This window comes from Plecotus auritus, assembly GCF_963455305.1.
Source record: "Plecotus auritus genome assembly, chromosome: 1".
NCBI classification, from domain to species: Eukaryota; Metazoa; Chordata; class Mammalia; order Chiroptera; family Vespertilionidae; genus Plecotus; species Plecotus auritus.
In genome coordinates this window covers 62,678,634-62,694,940 of record NC_137770.1, presented here as the reverse complement: position 1 = coordinate 62,694,940, position 16,307 = coordinate 62,678,634, and the positions used below count along the sequence as shown (strand labels likewise).

Here is a 16,307-nt window from a genome sequence, read left to right as displayed (position 1 = left end):
TCCCTCTCCCTTACCTCTCTGAAATCAATTTAAAAAAATAAAATAAAAAATAAACAGAGTGGCAGCAGTACAAATGATAAGAACTGGTCAGATTCTGGATTATTTTGCAGGTAGTGCCAACATAATTTGCCAATATTAGGTACTAGAGGCCCAGTGCACAAAATTCGTCCACTGGGCATGGGTGTCCCTCAGCCCAGCCTGTGCCCTCTCGCATCCGGGACCCCTCGCTCCTTACCACCCACCTGCTCATTGCTCCTTACCACTCAGCTCACTGCTCCGTAGCACTGCTATGGAGGCGCAAGAGGCTCCCACCACCGCCACTGCACTCGCCAGCCGTGAGCCCGGCTTCTGGCTGAGCGGCACTCCCTCTATGGGAGTGCACTGACCACCAGGGGGCAGGTCTTGTGTTGAGCGTCTGCCCCCTGGTGGTCAGTGTGCATCATAGTGACCAGATGTTCCACCAGTCATTCCACCGTTCGGTAGATTTGCATATTAGGGTTTTATTATATAGGATAAGGTGTAAATTTAAAAATAGTGAAAAATTCCAAGGGAACTGAAAAAAACTGAAGTAGCCATTTACTGGTTTAGGAAAGGCTGGAGGAGGACAATGTTATGAGAATGGGGACTCTGAGGTAGTATTAGACATTCAAGAGAGAAATGTCAAAGAAACAGCTGGATATAGAAATGTGGAATCAGGCTGAGAAGGAGCAATTAAGGTAAGTAGAGGAAAACCAGGAGAGCTACCTGAAGAAAGTATTCCAAAAAAGGAGAAATTCTAGTGCAATGCCATTGAGTAATGAGGGAATAGACACTAGGGTATACCAGGGTTTCTCACAACTTAGGCAGTATTTACATTTGGGGATGAATCATTGGTGGGGGAGCACTGTCTTATGCATTATATGACATTTACCAGGATTTCTGGCCTTTTGCCACTAGATGCCAGTCCTCCCTGCCAACTCCGTCAAAATAAATGTCTCCAGAAATTGTCAAGTGTCCCCTTGGAGGCAAAATCACTGATATATAAATGGAGGAACTGGCCTTTGCTAGAGACACAATCCATCCACATAAAAGGAATGATGGAAGATGCAATGGGTTGAGTATATAATAATTTGAATATCTCCTTAGTAATCCTTCTAAGTACAATACAGTCAATGCCAGACACGTGAGGAAGTTGCCAGCATATCACAAAACCAAAGTCATTGTGATACTGTTGTAATGACCTGGTTATTAATTAACTAAAAAGGAACAGAGGGGAGGCTAAATATGATAGGCACACCCAGTAGTAAAGTCTAAATGACCCAGAAAGGGTGCTTGCTTATCAGTCATACTTGGGAACAGGGCATTGGCCAGAGTAGGTGTGTGGACACGGCCACTGCAAGCCTGGGAAGATTTGATATTTAATCTCCTAAACCAGGGCTGGGGAACCTTTTTTCTGCCAAAGGCCATTTGGATGTTCATAACATCTTTCGTAAGCCATACAAAATTAACGACTAAAAAAGTAGCCTGCTATATTTGGTCAAACATTTAATTAACTCACCTCTAATGCCTTGGCAGGGCCAGACCAAATGAGGGCTGGATGTTCCCCATCCCTGTCCTAAACAAGGGGGATTCCCTCTCTTGCTTGTGCTCTTGTTGCTCCTGCCTGATTCCTGGAGTGTGGGGCTCTCATGCTCTGCATTCACCCACATGGCTCACAGCCACGTGGATCCCACACACAATGAATTGGTAGACTAAAATTAGCCTGATGCTGTTCCAGACTCAACTCCACCATGGACTGGAAACTTTGGACACTGGCTTTGTTTCTAGCTCTGCTGGATCCCAGCTGCACCTTTTCCAGGACTAGTTTAAGGGAAATGGGACTTTGCAAAACGAGGAATATAACTTCATGCAAATAAAGCTTTCTACCACATCTCATCCTCCTGCTGGGGCCTCCAGAAATTCTTATTCCAGCAGTGCCCCAAGAACCCCACTTCCACTAGCAATGGAGAAATTCCACCCACACAATTCTCCAAGAACAATTACTCCTAGGAAAATGTTAGCATTTTACCATATAAGTAAGCTAAGTGTATCTTTGAACTGAATCTAAGCCAAAACTTGCATGTTTTTCGGGTCCATGCCAAGCATGTCAAACATGCAGCCCGCCGGCTGCAAGTTTGACATGCTTGAAGTCCCTTTGCATAATGCCCATATGGTCTCAGGTTTCCTGGGTTTCTCCTAAAAATCAGAATGAAAATATGGCAATTGGTTTCACATGTATACATCAAGTCCCAGAGTTACATGAACTATATTATATCTAAAAGAAAAAAAGTACAGTTCATACCACCTATGTAAGTTGCACCTGCTCCCTCAATAATAGGTCCTATCCTGTTACATCATGAATTAGGGTTAGAGCAAAAATATAATGCAAAAGGATTCCACATACTCAAAAAGACTGAAAACCCTAAAGCTTCTATTAAAATATTTGGCTTCCAAACTAATTTTAAAAAGTAACCCACAGGGTTAGAAAAGCCTTACTGAATCTGAATTAGATATTCTCTATTATTATCACTTTTGAAATATTGCTTTCCTTTCTATCATAGAAGAAAATTAAATTGGTCAGGCACAACTTCTTTTTCCACTGTGCCACAATAGCTGTAACCCAACATCCTGTGTCCTTTTTGATGATTAAACTAGAGGCCCGGTGCACAAATTCGTGCACAGGTGGGGTCCAGCTGGCCAAGGGGAGGGGACACAGGAGGTTGGCCGGCTGGCCACGCTCCTGATCGGGCCAGTTGGCCGGCTGCAGTGCTCATCATAGTGACCAGTCGTACAATAATCTTTAAACAAGCCGATACAATGTTTCAGTCATTTCAGTTGTTCTGGTCGCTTGGCTAAATTTATATAGAGAGATACTGAGACTCTGATTTGTTCTAAGAATTTCCCAAGATCCAAGTGAAGATACTGATTATAATTTCTTAAGTCATCTTTCAAATGTCCCAAATCCTAAGAACAGAAAGTAAAGGAGTGACCATATGTAGGGGCTGGAGAACCTGAACACCATTACATTGGCCCTATCTCCCACTCCATACTGCATGTGACAGTTCCAGGCAACTACCAGTAACCAGATACTAAAGATATAATCATCCTATCTAATAAAGAGGGAATATGCCAATTGACCGTCATGCCCTCACAAAGATGGTGGCGCCCACAGCCAATAAGGAGGGAATATGCTAATTGACTGCCATGCCCTCAAAGATGGTGGCGCCCACAGCCACAAGATGGCGGCACCCAGTCCCTTCAGCCCCCCAGCCCCCCAGGGCCAGCCCAGGGAGCAGGCAAGCCTCGGATGGAGGCTGCCCAGCTGCCCAGGGCTGGCCCGAGGGACGACCAAACAACTGAACAAGCAGGCTGCGTGGGGCAACCAGGCCGGCAGGGAAGTTAGTGAGGGATGACCAAACAACTGAACAGCAGGCTGTGTGGGGCGACCAGAACAGCGGGGGGAGGGGGGAGGCATGAGGGGTGACCAGGCTGGCAGGGGGGCAGTAAGAGGCAACCAGGCCAGCAGGGGGTCAGTTGGGGGTGACCAAGTCGGCGGGGGGGGGGGGGGGGCAGTTGGGGGCAACCAGGCTGGAGGGGGGGCAGTTGGGGGCAACCAGGCCGGCAGGGAGGGGGCAGTTGGGAGCAACCTGGCTGACAGCAGGGGGCAGTTAGGAGTGACCAGGTTGGCTGGGGGGGAGGCAGTTAGGGGCGATCAGACTGGCATGCAGAGGCAGTGAGGGGCGATCAGGCAGACAGGTGAGCGATTAGGAGCCAGCAGTCCAGGATTGTGAGAGGGATGTCTGACTGCCAGTCTAGACATCCCCCAAGGGGTCCTGGATTGTAGAGGGTGTAGGCTGGGCTGAGGGGACCCCCCACACACACACGAATTTCATGCACTGGGCCTCTAGTAAATCATAAACAAGAGCCTCCTTTTCTACTGTGAGCCCAAAAAGCCACTACTTCATAAACGCTCTGTATGGCTTCTTCCCTGAGCCAAAAAAGGAGGTCAGACCCCTGACTGTAAAGTCTGACCAACAGTCTTGTACATACAAGTGAAGACAAATAACAACATGCCAGACTTCACCACAAGCACTTTATGTTTCTGGTCCATTTTCTCTCTTGCCCCTTGGAAATCTTTAAACAAGCCGATACAATGCTCATTTGAGGTCTGAATACTTGAGGAGAACCTAATTTAAGAACCTTATTTTACAGATGAAAAACCTAGAAGAGGTTAAATGATTTAGCCAAGGTCGTACTCGGTCTCTGGACTATATTTTTCAGGACTATACCAGAGTTTCTGGGTAGCTGCTGGAAGTCTTGTCACTAAAAGTAGGAAGGATAATTAACAATCTACATGAGGACATAAAAAAAGAACTTATATAACCTCATATACAGGGCAGGGCAAAAGTGGGTTTACAGTTGTTTGTATGAAAATTAATAAATAATAATATAAGAATAAATTTTGTTTTGCATACTCACAACTGTAAAGCTACTTTGCTACCCTGTATACCCTATAGGCTTACAAAACACATGCCCACAAACTCTAAAAAATACATATTTAAAAAAACAAGAAGCTACTCTCCAAGAAAAAAATGGGCCAATTTCTCTTGGAAAACAAGCCCATTATAAATTCTTGACTTCTGTCTTCCCCTTTACTTTCAGTATAGGCTGTCAATAGGTATGAGTTGTTAGACCTATTAATAACCAGCTAATACAGAAGCATATTTCTGTCCAACTCCCCAATTCCCCTGGCCAAAAGTGATCTATTATTCCTCCTGAAATCACACCAGAACTTAAGTGCCTCACAATACCACTCAGCTGGCCTACTGTGGCTAAGTACATGTCTTAACTCTCCAAGTAGATTACCAGGTTCCTGCACTTAATAAATTCCCTGAAATCAGGACTAAGTTTTTTTATTCCTTTTTTCCCCCTAATCTTCACAGAGCCTCACACACACTATGTGTTCAACAAACATTTACTAAATGTATAAACAGCCTTATCATTTTCAAAGTTTGGTGTTGCTATAATTCTAGGACTGGGATGTTATGATGCTATGATAAAATTAAAATATATCTAAATACCAGAAAAACAGATCATATAACATTATCTTCTAACTTTTAAATTAATATTTCTTCATTCATTACTAACCTGGTGACTTTGAGAAAGAGAAAAGAAAAAAAAAAAACAGTGCCAAGAACAAAAGTCAAGAAATATCAAGATATGTTTTCCTAAAAAGATATGGGTAATGTTTGGGAATCATATTTTTCAACATTCTAAGGGTGTTTGCTCTTTAATAAAGAGTTCAGTGTGTTTTTTAAAAATCACTTTTGTGAAGGAATTCATCCTATCATACTGTTATACCCAATAATTTGTCCTCATCACACCATTCCTTGGCTTTTGTTGTTCTTGCCATCCAGAAAGGCCTAAAACCACTATCTTTTCAAATGTCAATCTTCTGTGAAATCTTTTCTTATCTTCCCAACTATAAGCAATCTCTTTTATCTGCCTTACACTGTAATTATGTACATCCTTTTTTATCTCTGCCATTATATTACAAGCTCCCTAAGAGTGGAAATGACTTACTAATTTTTGTAAACTTTGATCAATGTGTAGAATTCATATCAGACTGGAATAACATCAACTGCCCCATCCACCTGAAAAAACAGTCTGCACCCCTTAAAACCAAATGGTAAATTTTTAAAATTAGATTAATAATAATCATGTACCATCATCATTTTAATTAATATTTAATGCTTCAAAAAATAATAACTAAGGACTATTTTTCAGGAAAGCAATAACATAAATGAGGAAAAATTTACACTATCCATTGCATTAAGACTTGAAGCATTCACTTATCTATAAGAATGTAGTTGGAAATGTCTGAATGGCAAAATAAAATATAAGAAAGCTCATACATGGTAGATGATGATTTCCTTGGACTATCTGGGACCTAACTTTTGCAGGATAACCGTATTTCCAGAATTTAGATCTACATTGAAAAGAATGATCAAAAGGTGATACATATACACACACACACACACACACTCTCTCTGAGTGGCCAGATTATTATGATCTCTGAATGCATAATAATCTGGCCACTCAGTGTGTGTGTGTGTGTGTGTGTGTGTGTGTGTGTGTGTGTTGTATTTTAGAAGCCCGGTGCATGAATTCATGTATGGGTGGGGTCCGGCCGGCCTGGCCAGGAGGAGGGGACATGGGCGGTTGGCCAGCCTGCCTGCTGGTCGAACTCCTGGTCAAGAGGACAATTTGCATATTAGCCTTTTGTTCTATAGGATATACACTGAGTGGCCAGATTATTATGCATTCAGAGATCATAATAATCTGGCCACACAGTGTGTGTGTGTATACACACAACACACACACATACACTATAAGCCCGGTACACGAATTCGTGCATGGGTGGGGTCCCTCTGGGTGGCCTGAGTGGATCGGGCCGAAACCCATAGTCCAACGCCGCCTGCAGTCCTACCTGCCGCTCCCGCTCATCCTGGCCCCACTGCGCCTGCTGCGGGCTCGTGCCCAATCAGTCCCAATTGGAAGAGGCTTGTGCTGCTGCAGCAGCAACACTCGCCAGCCGTGAGCCCTGTGTCTGGTGCCCTCCTGAGGGGAATGGCCTGTGGGATCAGGCTGAAACTGGCTCTCCAACATCCCCTGAGGGGTCCCAGATTGCAAGAGGGCGCAGGCCAGGCCAAGAGACCCCACCAGTGCACGATCACAGCCGGGAAGGGACCACCCACAGGAGAGCTCCAGGGTGTGTCCAGCCCCATCTTGCTCAGTCCCGATGATCGCCTGCCAGGGAGGGATGTGGGAGGTTGGCCAGATGGGGAGGGACTGCGGAAGGACTCCAGGGCATGTCGGGCCCGTCTCGCTCAATCCCGATCAGCCGGACCTCAGCAGCAAGCTAACCTACCAGTCGACTGTCTGCCCCCTGGTGGTCAATGCACATCATAGCGAGCATTAAGCGGCCTTAGCATATCATTAGCATATTACACTTTGATTGGTTGAACAGTCAACCAGTCACCAGACGACCGGACACTTAGCATATTAGGCTTTTATTATATAGGAGGATAAAGCTAAGTGTCCGTTCAACCGGTGCTATGACACACACTGACCACCAGAGGGCAGACGCTCAATGCAGAAGCTGCCATGACCATGATGCACACTGGCCATTTAAAAATAAACGGCGCCAGCCGAAACCGGTTTGGCTCAGTGGATAGAGCGTCGGCCTGCGGACTGAAGGGTCCCGGGTTCGATTCCGGTCAAGGGCATGTACCTTGGTTGCGGGCACATCCCCAGTAGGAGGTGTGCAGGAGGCAGCTGATCGATGTCTCTCTCTCATCGATGTTTCTAACTCTCTATCCCTCTCCCTTCCTCTCTGTAAAAAATCAATAAAATATATTTAAAAAAATAAAATAATAAATAAAAATAAAAATAAACGGCGCCAGGCGCCGACACACCAAATGCAACACATGCCCCGCCACCACCCCAGAGCAACAGCCCACCAAATCACAGCCAACACTGCTAAGACCCCATGGTGCAAAATGTGGACCCCAGCCCAGCTCTGAAATAGTTGCTGTGGGCGCCGGGTAATGACATCACATAGCAATGCCCGGCTTCCTCTCCCTAGTGACTAGCCCCCTTGGAGTTTCTTCAGCCCAGGAACACGACTTGATTTATAACCAAGGGCAAACATTTTACACTTTAACCAAATGTCTGTGAAGTGTTTTCCCATGCCTCATCTCATTTGATCCTCACAGAAGTCCTGGAGTAGGTAGATAGGAGACTCCATAGAATGCTATTTTCTTTTCATTAGCCAGAAAACGGAGATTTATAAAGTTTAGAAACTTGACCCAACTGAAAAGAAGAAATGGTGGAACTTGAAAATGACTTCAGGTTTTCTCACTGTGCAGAATATAGTCAAACACTGCTACAGTTAAATGTTTTACTCTTTGTTCTCCCTGTATGATCTACAATAATAATCTGCTTCATGTTGATATTTACTGCTGTGTTGCTGATAACTACCTGAAAGAGAAGTTGGGGTGCTTCACTGGGCTGGAAAAAGTTTAGCTAAATCAGAAAGAAGGTCTAATTAAGCAAGTTTATTCTATCTATAATAATAAAAGCGTATTATGCTAATTAGACTGGACATCCTTCCGGAGGTCCTTCTGGACAACCTCTGGACTTATCCAGGGCTGCGAGGGAAGCCAGGTCCCAGGTGCCAGAGGAAAGCAGGTGCCAGCACCCGGGAAAAGGAAGGCCTACTCTTGCACAAAATTCTGTGCAACAGGCCTCTAATTTATAATAATGTGCCCAAAGTTTATTAAATACATATTGGATAATGAAACCACCCCTGGCAAACCACCCACAGGCCCTCGCTCAGGCCGGCCCCACCCCCCAGCGGAGACCCCCACCCCTATCAGGGGCATGGCCAGCCTGCAAACTGCCAGTGGCCCCTCACCCAGGCAGGCCCCACCCCCCCAGCGGGGACCTCCACCCCGATTTGGGGTGTGGCTGGCCTGCAAACGACCCAAGGCCCCTCACCCAGGCCAGCCCCACCCCCAGCGAGGACCCCCACTTCAATCGGGGGCATGGCCAGCCTGCAAACCCTCAGAGACCCAAAGCCCAGGCTGGCTCCGTCCCCCAGCAAAGACCCCCACCTCGATCAGGGGCCCCCTCCAGGGCAGGCCAGCCAGTTCCCACCCATGCACCAGGCCTCTATCCTACATAATAAAAGGGTAATATGCAAATTGACCCTAATGGCAGAATGATCAGAACGACTGCTAGACCAGTCACTATGAGGCGCACTGACCACCTCTTGGTCCCTTTCCCAGGCTGCCAGGCTCTGATCGCCTGATGGCGACCTGAGGTGAGGGAGGGGCCAGCGAGCAGGTGGGAACAGCCAACCTCTTGGTCCCTTCCCCCGGCCATCAGGCACCGATCACCAGATGGTGAATGGGGAACCAGGGATGGGTGGCGGCAGGGGGCGGGGCCAGCTGGGGGCAGCTGGGGAAGATGGCCCTGATTACAGGTCAGGCCTAGGGATGGTACCCGCACACAAATTTCATGCACTGGGCCTCTAGTATATATATAAAAGGCTAAGTTGACTCGTGCATGCGCTATACATATAAAGCTCTTGCTGGCGCCAATTGCACGCGTGAGTTTCAATCTGTCATTGTCGATCATGAATTTGATTGACACTTCTATTACAGAGAAAGGGCGAACAGTAGTATTAAAATATTTCTTCTAGCCGAAACCGGTTTGGCTCAGTGGATAGAGCGTCGGCCTGCGGACTGAAGGGTCCCGGGTTCGATTCCGGTCAAGGGCATGTACCTTGGTTGTGGGCACATCCCCAGTGGGAGGTGTGCAGGAGGCAGCTGATCAATGTTTCTCTCTCATCGATGTTTCTAGCTCTCTATCTCTCTCCCTTCCTCTCTGTGAAATATCAATAAAATATATTTAAAAAAAAAATTTCTTCTAATTAATTTCCTTTCAATGTGCACTAATCCATACACCAGGACACTAGTACGATTATATTTATAAAATCACAATTGTTGTAAAAAACTGCTAACTGCCAAAACACAAGTGAAACATCATAGCTCACATGTTAGCACTAAAAGTATACACAACACTAAGACTGTCCACTACAAATTGCACAACTGCCGAAACCGGTTTGGCTCAGTGGATAGAGCGTAGGCCTGCAGTCTGGGGGGTCCCGGGTTCGATTCCGGTCAAGGGCATGTGCCTTGGTTGCGGGCACATCCCCAGTGGGAGGTGTGCAGGAGGCAGCTGGTCGATGTTTCTCTCTCATCGATGTTTCTAACTCTCTATCCCTCTCCCTTCCTCTCTGTGAAAAATCAATAAAATATATTAAAAAAAAAATTGCACAACTATGTCAACATAGCACAGATTGAGCATAGTGACATAACCAAGCAGTCATTCACAGTCTAATCACACCACCCACCACCCACCACCCACTACCCACCAGGCACAATGCAATATATATAACACTGTTTTTCAATTACAATGCTATGAATACTTCAAAATCCGTTTAGAACAATTCCTTTACAAAAAACCTTCCATTTATAGACTCCTAAATAAATGACCTGATTTATTACCCTATTTTGAAAAGGTCTCCAAGTTATCATTAGCTAAGAACCACTGGCTAGCTACAAGACAGTCTTTCCTTCTACAATGGCCTTACACACACATACACCCCTTCAGAGCAAGAACTCCCATAGGAAAGAAACACAACCAAAAAAAAGCCCACCAGATGAGAAGTCACAAGACTTCCATTACAGTCCTGGCTGGTCCCCTTTTTAGTCATCTGACAAGAACTGAAGTTTTTCCATCTGATTGCTATACAAATTAAATGGCATGTTCTATGTAAAGGAGGTTTACTTCCAAAAAAATTTATTTTTACCATACTAATATAGGCATTCAAATAATTGTTAGTTAATTCTAGAGTACTTAAAAACAGCTTGTTTTCGTTTCTGGTAAGCAACTCTCGAGTCCAAAAGGTCATTTCTAGTTCAAGGCAAAGTTACAACTGGATCAGTGTACTCAAAACTAAGATATCAGCCCTAGCCGGTTTGGTTCAGTGGATAGAGTCAGCCTGTGGACCGAAGAGTTCCAAGTTCAATTCCAGTCAAGGGCACATACCCAGGTTTCAGGCTCAATCCCCAGTAGGGGGCATGCAGGAGGCAGCAAATCAATGATTCTCTCTCATCAATGATATTCCTATTTCTCTCTCCCTCTCCCTTCCTCTCTAAAATCAATAAAAATATATTTTTAAGAAAACTAAGATATTAAAATGAGGGTGGGGTTGCAATGCCAAAGGGCCATATAATCACAGGCAGGCATCCTAAACCAGGTAATTTTTGAGTCTTATTAGGGGGAAGAGAATCAGGATTCTCTTGTTGCAACACAAAAATGTAGGCTAAAATAAGATTAGTATGCCTAGAGCAGTAGGGCCAAGATGAGGAGTATATATAATCAAAATAAAGTCAAAGATGGCAGAAGAATATCTGACAAGTTTAAATTTCATAACACAGCTATTAGAAACAACTACATATTCTTGAGCCCAGAATGATATGGTGAAATGGTATTGGAAGATTATCGCAGCAGCTATGTGAAGGATGAACTGAAGTGATCAAATAAGTGTCAAGAAAACCAGTTGGAAGCTGTCATACTAAAAAATACAAATAAGGCTCTATAATAAGGTGTCAACTCGGGACATGAAAAGGGGTAAATCTAATAGACACTGCAGAGTCACCGAGAATTGGTGACAGGTTTGAATTGGGGAGGGGGGGTGGAAAAGATATGAAAATGATCCCAAGGACCTGGTCATAGGTGGCCTCCAGCATAACCACACCTGCACAGCACTCATAGTTTTTGCACTGACTTTTCCAGACTGCATCTGAATCCATTTTAGCACTATATACCAGCCCTGCAGTGAGACACCATTCTGCTTTAGAAGAAAACAGGTGGAAATACCCCATAACCCAGGGTTCCAGATTTGTTACTTCAGGGAGGAAGTCTGCTCTTCCAACCCTGAGGAACTTCTCCACCACCTACACAATTGGGGGAGAGGGAAATTTCTTCTCTGTGCCCCAAATATTCTCTCCACACTTAACAAACATGCTCAGTACTATATGGATCTTTTAGGTCTCATGTACACAAAACACAGATGACATTACTGATAGAGAAAGTTGTAACAATATAAGTCAGGCAAATTGTATTTTTAAAGGGTTCATTCTCATCTGGAACAAAGCCAATTTAATTACATTTAAAAATTAAAATGGACAAAAAAAAGCAATCTTGTAGTTATTTCTAATGTATCACAATGACAGATAAATTCTGTTCCAGAATGCACTGTGCTACATAATGATTCTGCAGTTTTGCTCGAGCTTTTCTTATTTCTGCAGCTTTGAAAACATGCTGTTGGGAGGCAGACATCAGATCAAAGTGTTTCCCTTGTCTAAAAAGCATTTTGCTATTTCCAATTTTATCAAGCAGATGGTTGTCAATAACAATGTGTATTTAATCGCGGTCTCTGCCTACAGTTCCTTCTATGGAGGGCCTTGTGTAAATGTAATACCAAAAAAAAAAAGAACTCATGCATGGGAGTCTATAGATAAACGCTCTAGAGCTCGGTTTGAATTTGCTATACTACCAACATCCCATTCTCAAAAAGGACTGATCCATCCACGCTGCAGGAGAAACATACCTATTTCATTTAGATTTTAAAGAGGTTCTAACACGTTATTGTTTATGTACACTTTACTCGCACAAACAAGAAAAGCACTGTCGTAAAATTTCACATTGTCTTAGCTTAAAAAAATGAATTTTTCTATTTTCTTCTTGGAATTAAGATTCTGCATATCAGGAGACAGAGGGCTGGGTTGGGATTAAAGCCGCAGGCTCCAACGTCTCCTAGTCTCCCTAACAGGGCGGGCCAGGGGAGCCCAGCGCAGCGATATCGCCTCCACGCTCCCAGGCACGACCACGTCTCTCGGCCTCCACGCCCAGAGCAGGTGCGAAAGGGGGGCCCTGGGGTTTCAGCCGCTGCAATCCGCTTCCTCACCGCAGACCCGGGGCAGCCCTCGGAAAGGAACCTTCTCGCCTAGGCAGCCCCCGGACCATTTACTGAGGGCGGACTGGGGGTGGATTCTTAATCCTCTCCCTGGTGGGTAATTTCCTACACCAGCCGCAGGACTGACAGTCCCACGCTCCCTCCCCCCTTCATTGGGCCGCAGAGAGGAGAGCGGGTGGGGCCCACCAACATCTCACAGCCCCCCGGGGAAGCGTGGGGCCCGGGACGGGGGTGGGGGGAGAGGGTCGGGTCCGGGTCCGGCCCCGGTCTCTCCCCCGCCCACCCACACCGCCCGCCACCCGGGCTCCCGGGCGCCGCTCACCGTGAAAGGGACATCCCGGACGCTGCCCACGGAGTAGCAGTTGTCTCCAGGGTTGACAGCACCGGTGAGGACCTGATGCAGATGCATGTCCGGAGCTGGGCTGGCCAGGGAATGCACGAGAGGCTTGACCAGCCCGCGCCCGGCCCTCCCCCGGCCGCGAGAGCGCCGCCCCGCCGCCTCCCTCGGGACCCGCCGCAGAGCGGCTCCGGCTTATCGCCTCACACTCCGTTCGCCTCCCCCCGCCTCGTCCCTGCCATGGGAGCTCCTCAACCGCCGATGCCGCCCGGGTCGCAGCTCGGCGGCGGAAATGCCCGGATGCTCCCACCGCCCGCTGCACCGGCGCACAAATGCGGGAGGGCGAGGGTGCGCGTGAGGAGGGGAGCGTTCGGGAGACGTGCGAGCCGGAGCGAGCAGGCAGGGACGCTCCACCCGAGAGAGCTAGCTGGGCGCGACGGTCAAGTGGGAGGGTAAACCCCTCCTCCCGCCGCTGGGCTGAGCTCAGCCCTTCTGCCCAGCCCCGCGTTTGCGCGTGCGCGCGCAGTGGTTTCCAGGGCAATTGCGCCCGCCGTGCGGATCCTCGAGCCGGATTGCGCGCGCAGACGTGCGGGAGTTCCCTGGGAGCCTCCGGGCTGCGGCCGCCGGCGGGGGCGGCGGCGGGGGCGGCGGCGGGGGCGGCGGCGGGGGCGGGGGCGGGGGCGGGACCCACGCCGGGCGGAGGCCGCTGGGGGCCACACGCTGTCTGACCCGGGAAACACCGCCGAGTGTTTTGCCGTATTTAATCCACTGCCAAGTACGCTGTGTGATGGTCAGTGAAGTTGACCTCAGGAGGACAGTCCGTCACCGGGAAATTCCACCTCCGGAGATCTTAGATCCCTAAGAGCTTTTTCCAAGTACAGTGCATATGGTATTTTATTTTATATACAATAAAGGCATCTTCAAACTCGAGATGTCATACTTCCCTGACAGCAATTATTTTGCTCCCACCTTTTGTCACGGTTGTTGTAGATAAAGGGCCCCTAGAGACTGGTGATTCTAGACTTCTTTTTTTTTTTTTTTTTTCATGCATGATGTCATGGATTCGCAGAATCACCTGATTTTTCCAGGCTGATAGTGGGGTCAGATCCCCGCTCCAGGTCAATTCATCACAAATTTTTTATCCTACACTGTGTAGGAGTCATTGGGGCCAAAGAAATAGAAGAGATACCAAGGCACGACTATCTATAAAACAGGCAGAACGCCAAGTGTCGTGAATGAGACACGAAGTCTTTGTATCACAGAAAAGGAAGAATATTTTTGGCAGGATGTGTTAGAGGAACAAAGATCAGATTGATGTTTGAGGTAGGGAAAGGAAATGATAGTTAAGGAGATAAAGGTATTCAGTAGGTAGCTTGTGGCCTGCCTGAAGGGGGAGAGTCTTGAATGCTCTACTAAGAAGCTTGGGTTTCATTCTGCATGAGGATGGGGGGAGGGAGGTGTCCTTCATATGTTTATACAGTCAAAACTGTTTTTAGGAAGATGACTTTGCAAGCACAATTAGGAGGGTGGGGAAGATTAGAGACAAATGCCTGGGAGGAATTGGTCATTTTTTAGTGGAAAGGAGAAGGAGTCAAAGATAATTCTGATGACCTAGGCATTTTCCTTTTCATTTAGTGACATAACTGTTTCTCCAATATAGAAACTATAGAGCCACTTTTGGCTCCTTTCTCTCTCTTGCCTATATTTAAGGATCCCTTTTGGAAGTCTCTAATTCTTGCCCCCTCATTATCCCCACTGCCATTTACCTTCATTTCAGACCTAATCATTTCTCATTTAATTACCATAACAGCCTCCTAACTAGTTTGCCTTCCATCTCTTGCTCTCCAATCCATCCACCACACTGCAGCCAGAGAAACCTTTTAAAGGAAAAATTCCTCTGCTTAAAATCCCCATTCCCTGCAGGCTAAAATCTGAACTCCTTAGGGTGTCTGACCAACCTGTTCATTCCGGTTTCTCCCTAATCTTGTCATCTGAAGCTGTTCCTTCGCAACCACTATGCTCCAGCCCCACTGAGTTATTTGCTGTTTCCAGAGCATGCTGCATTCTCTTATGCTTCCTCATCCTGATTCATGTTCTTTGCTCTGTCTGGAATGCCTTTCCTCCTCTTCTGGACCTGACAAACCACAATTTAGTTTAAAAGTCACCTATTTAGTAAAGCCTTTTTATCCACCCCAACCAAACACCTTGAGGCTTCCTCCTATTGAAACACACATATCACATAGCAATGTAAGTATTGTTTTGTTTCTGGTTCTTCTTCTACTAGATATTAGATATTTTAGATATTTCAAGCCAGGATCAGTATCTTACTTTCCCCATTTCCTCAGTGCCTGAATCATAGTACAGTACTGTACTTTGTTTGCCGACATACAAGATTTGAATGTGAGCAAGAGCACCCAGTTTTGCAAGAAAATTTTCTGGAGTGAAAAGTACCTTTCAAGGCCCTGGCCAGGTAGAGCATTGTCCTGATACACCAAGGTTTCAGGTTTGATCCCTGTTCAGGGCACATACAAGAATCAGCCAATGAATGCATAAATACGCAGAACAACACATTGAATCAATGCCCACCACCTCTCTCAAACAAATAAATAAATAAATTTTAAAGTACCTTTCATTATACCTGTATATGTACTGTGAAGATGTTTAAATGATTTTATAGTGGTTTTGTGGAGGGAAGTATTACATGCTCATGTTAATACTAGAGGCCTGATGCACGAAATTTGTGCAAGAGTAGGCCTTCCTGCCCTAACCGGTTTGGCTCAGTGGATAGAGCGTCTGCCTGCGGACTGAAGGGTCCCAGGTTCGTCTCTGGTCAAGGGCATGTACCTTGGTTGCGGGCACATCCCCAGTGGGGGGTGTGCAGGAGGCAGCTGATCGATGTTTCTCTCTCATCGATGTTTCTGACTCTCTATCCCTCTCCCTTCCTCTCTGTAAAAAATCAATAAAATATATATATATTTTTAAAAAGAGTAGGCCTTCCTTCCCCCAGATGCCACACTGGCTTCCCTCTGGCACCCAGAACCCAGGCTTCTCTCACAGCCCTGGCTTCATCTAGAAGGTCTTCCGGAAGGACGTCCAGAAGGACGTCTGATCTAATTAGCATAGTATGCTTTTATTATTATAGATAGTATACTATGTATAATATATTGGGTTCTAGGAAATCACAGGTTCTATGTATTTAATTATATACTATTATTAACCATGAATAAATGTACTAAGCCACATAGCTAAAAAAAAATACATATAGTGAAAATATAGCAGACATCAGCAACAACACACACAAAATGATGGATAAATGAAACCCCATGCTGTGCATGAAGT

At 46.1% G+C, this 16,307-nt stretch overlaps 1 protein-coding gene across 3 annotated transcripts in view; it reads right to left on the bottom strand.

Moving 5' to 3' along the window:
* DMXL2 (Dmx like 2) overlaps positions 1–13,548 on the bottom strand; it is a gene marked incomplete at its 3' end in the record, with an annotated part of 168,899 nt that extends 155,351 nt beyond the window's left edge. For all 3 annotated transcript variants that reach the window (XM_080654713.1, XM_080654714.1, XM_080654715.1), the window contains exon 1: positions 12,954–13,548. In XM_080654713.1, the coding sequence (XP_080510839.1) occupies positions 12,954–13,040 (87 nt within the window). In that variant the 5' untranslated portion in view covers positions 13,041–13,548. The remainder of the gene's footprint in view (positions 1–12,953) is intronic.
* Positions 13,549–16,307: the final 2,759 nt, after the last annotated feature.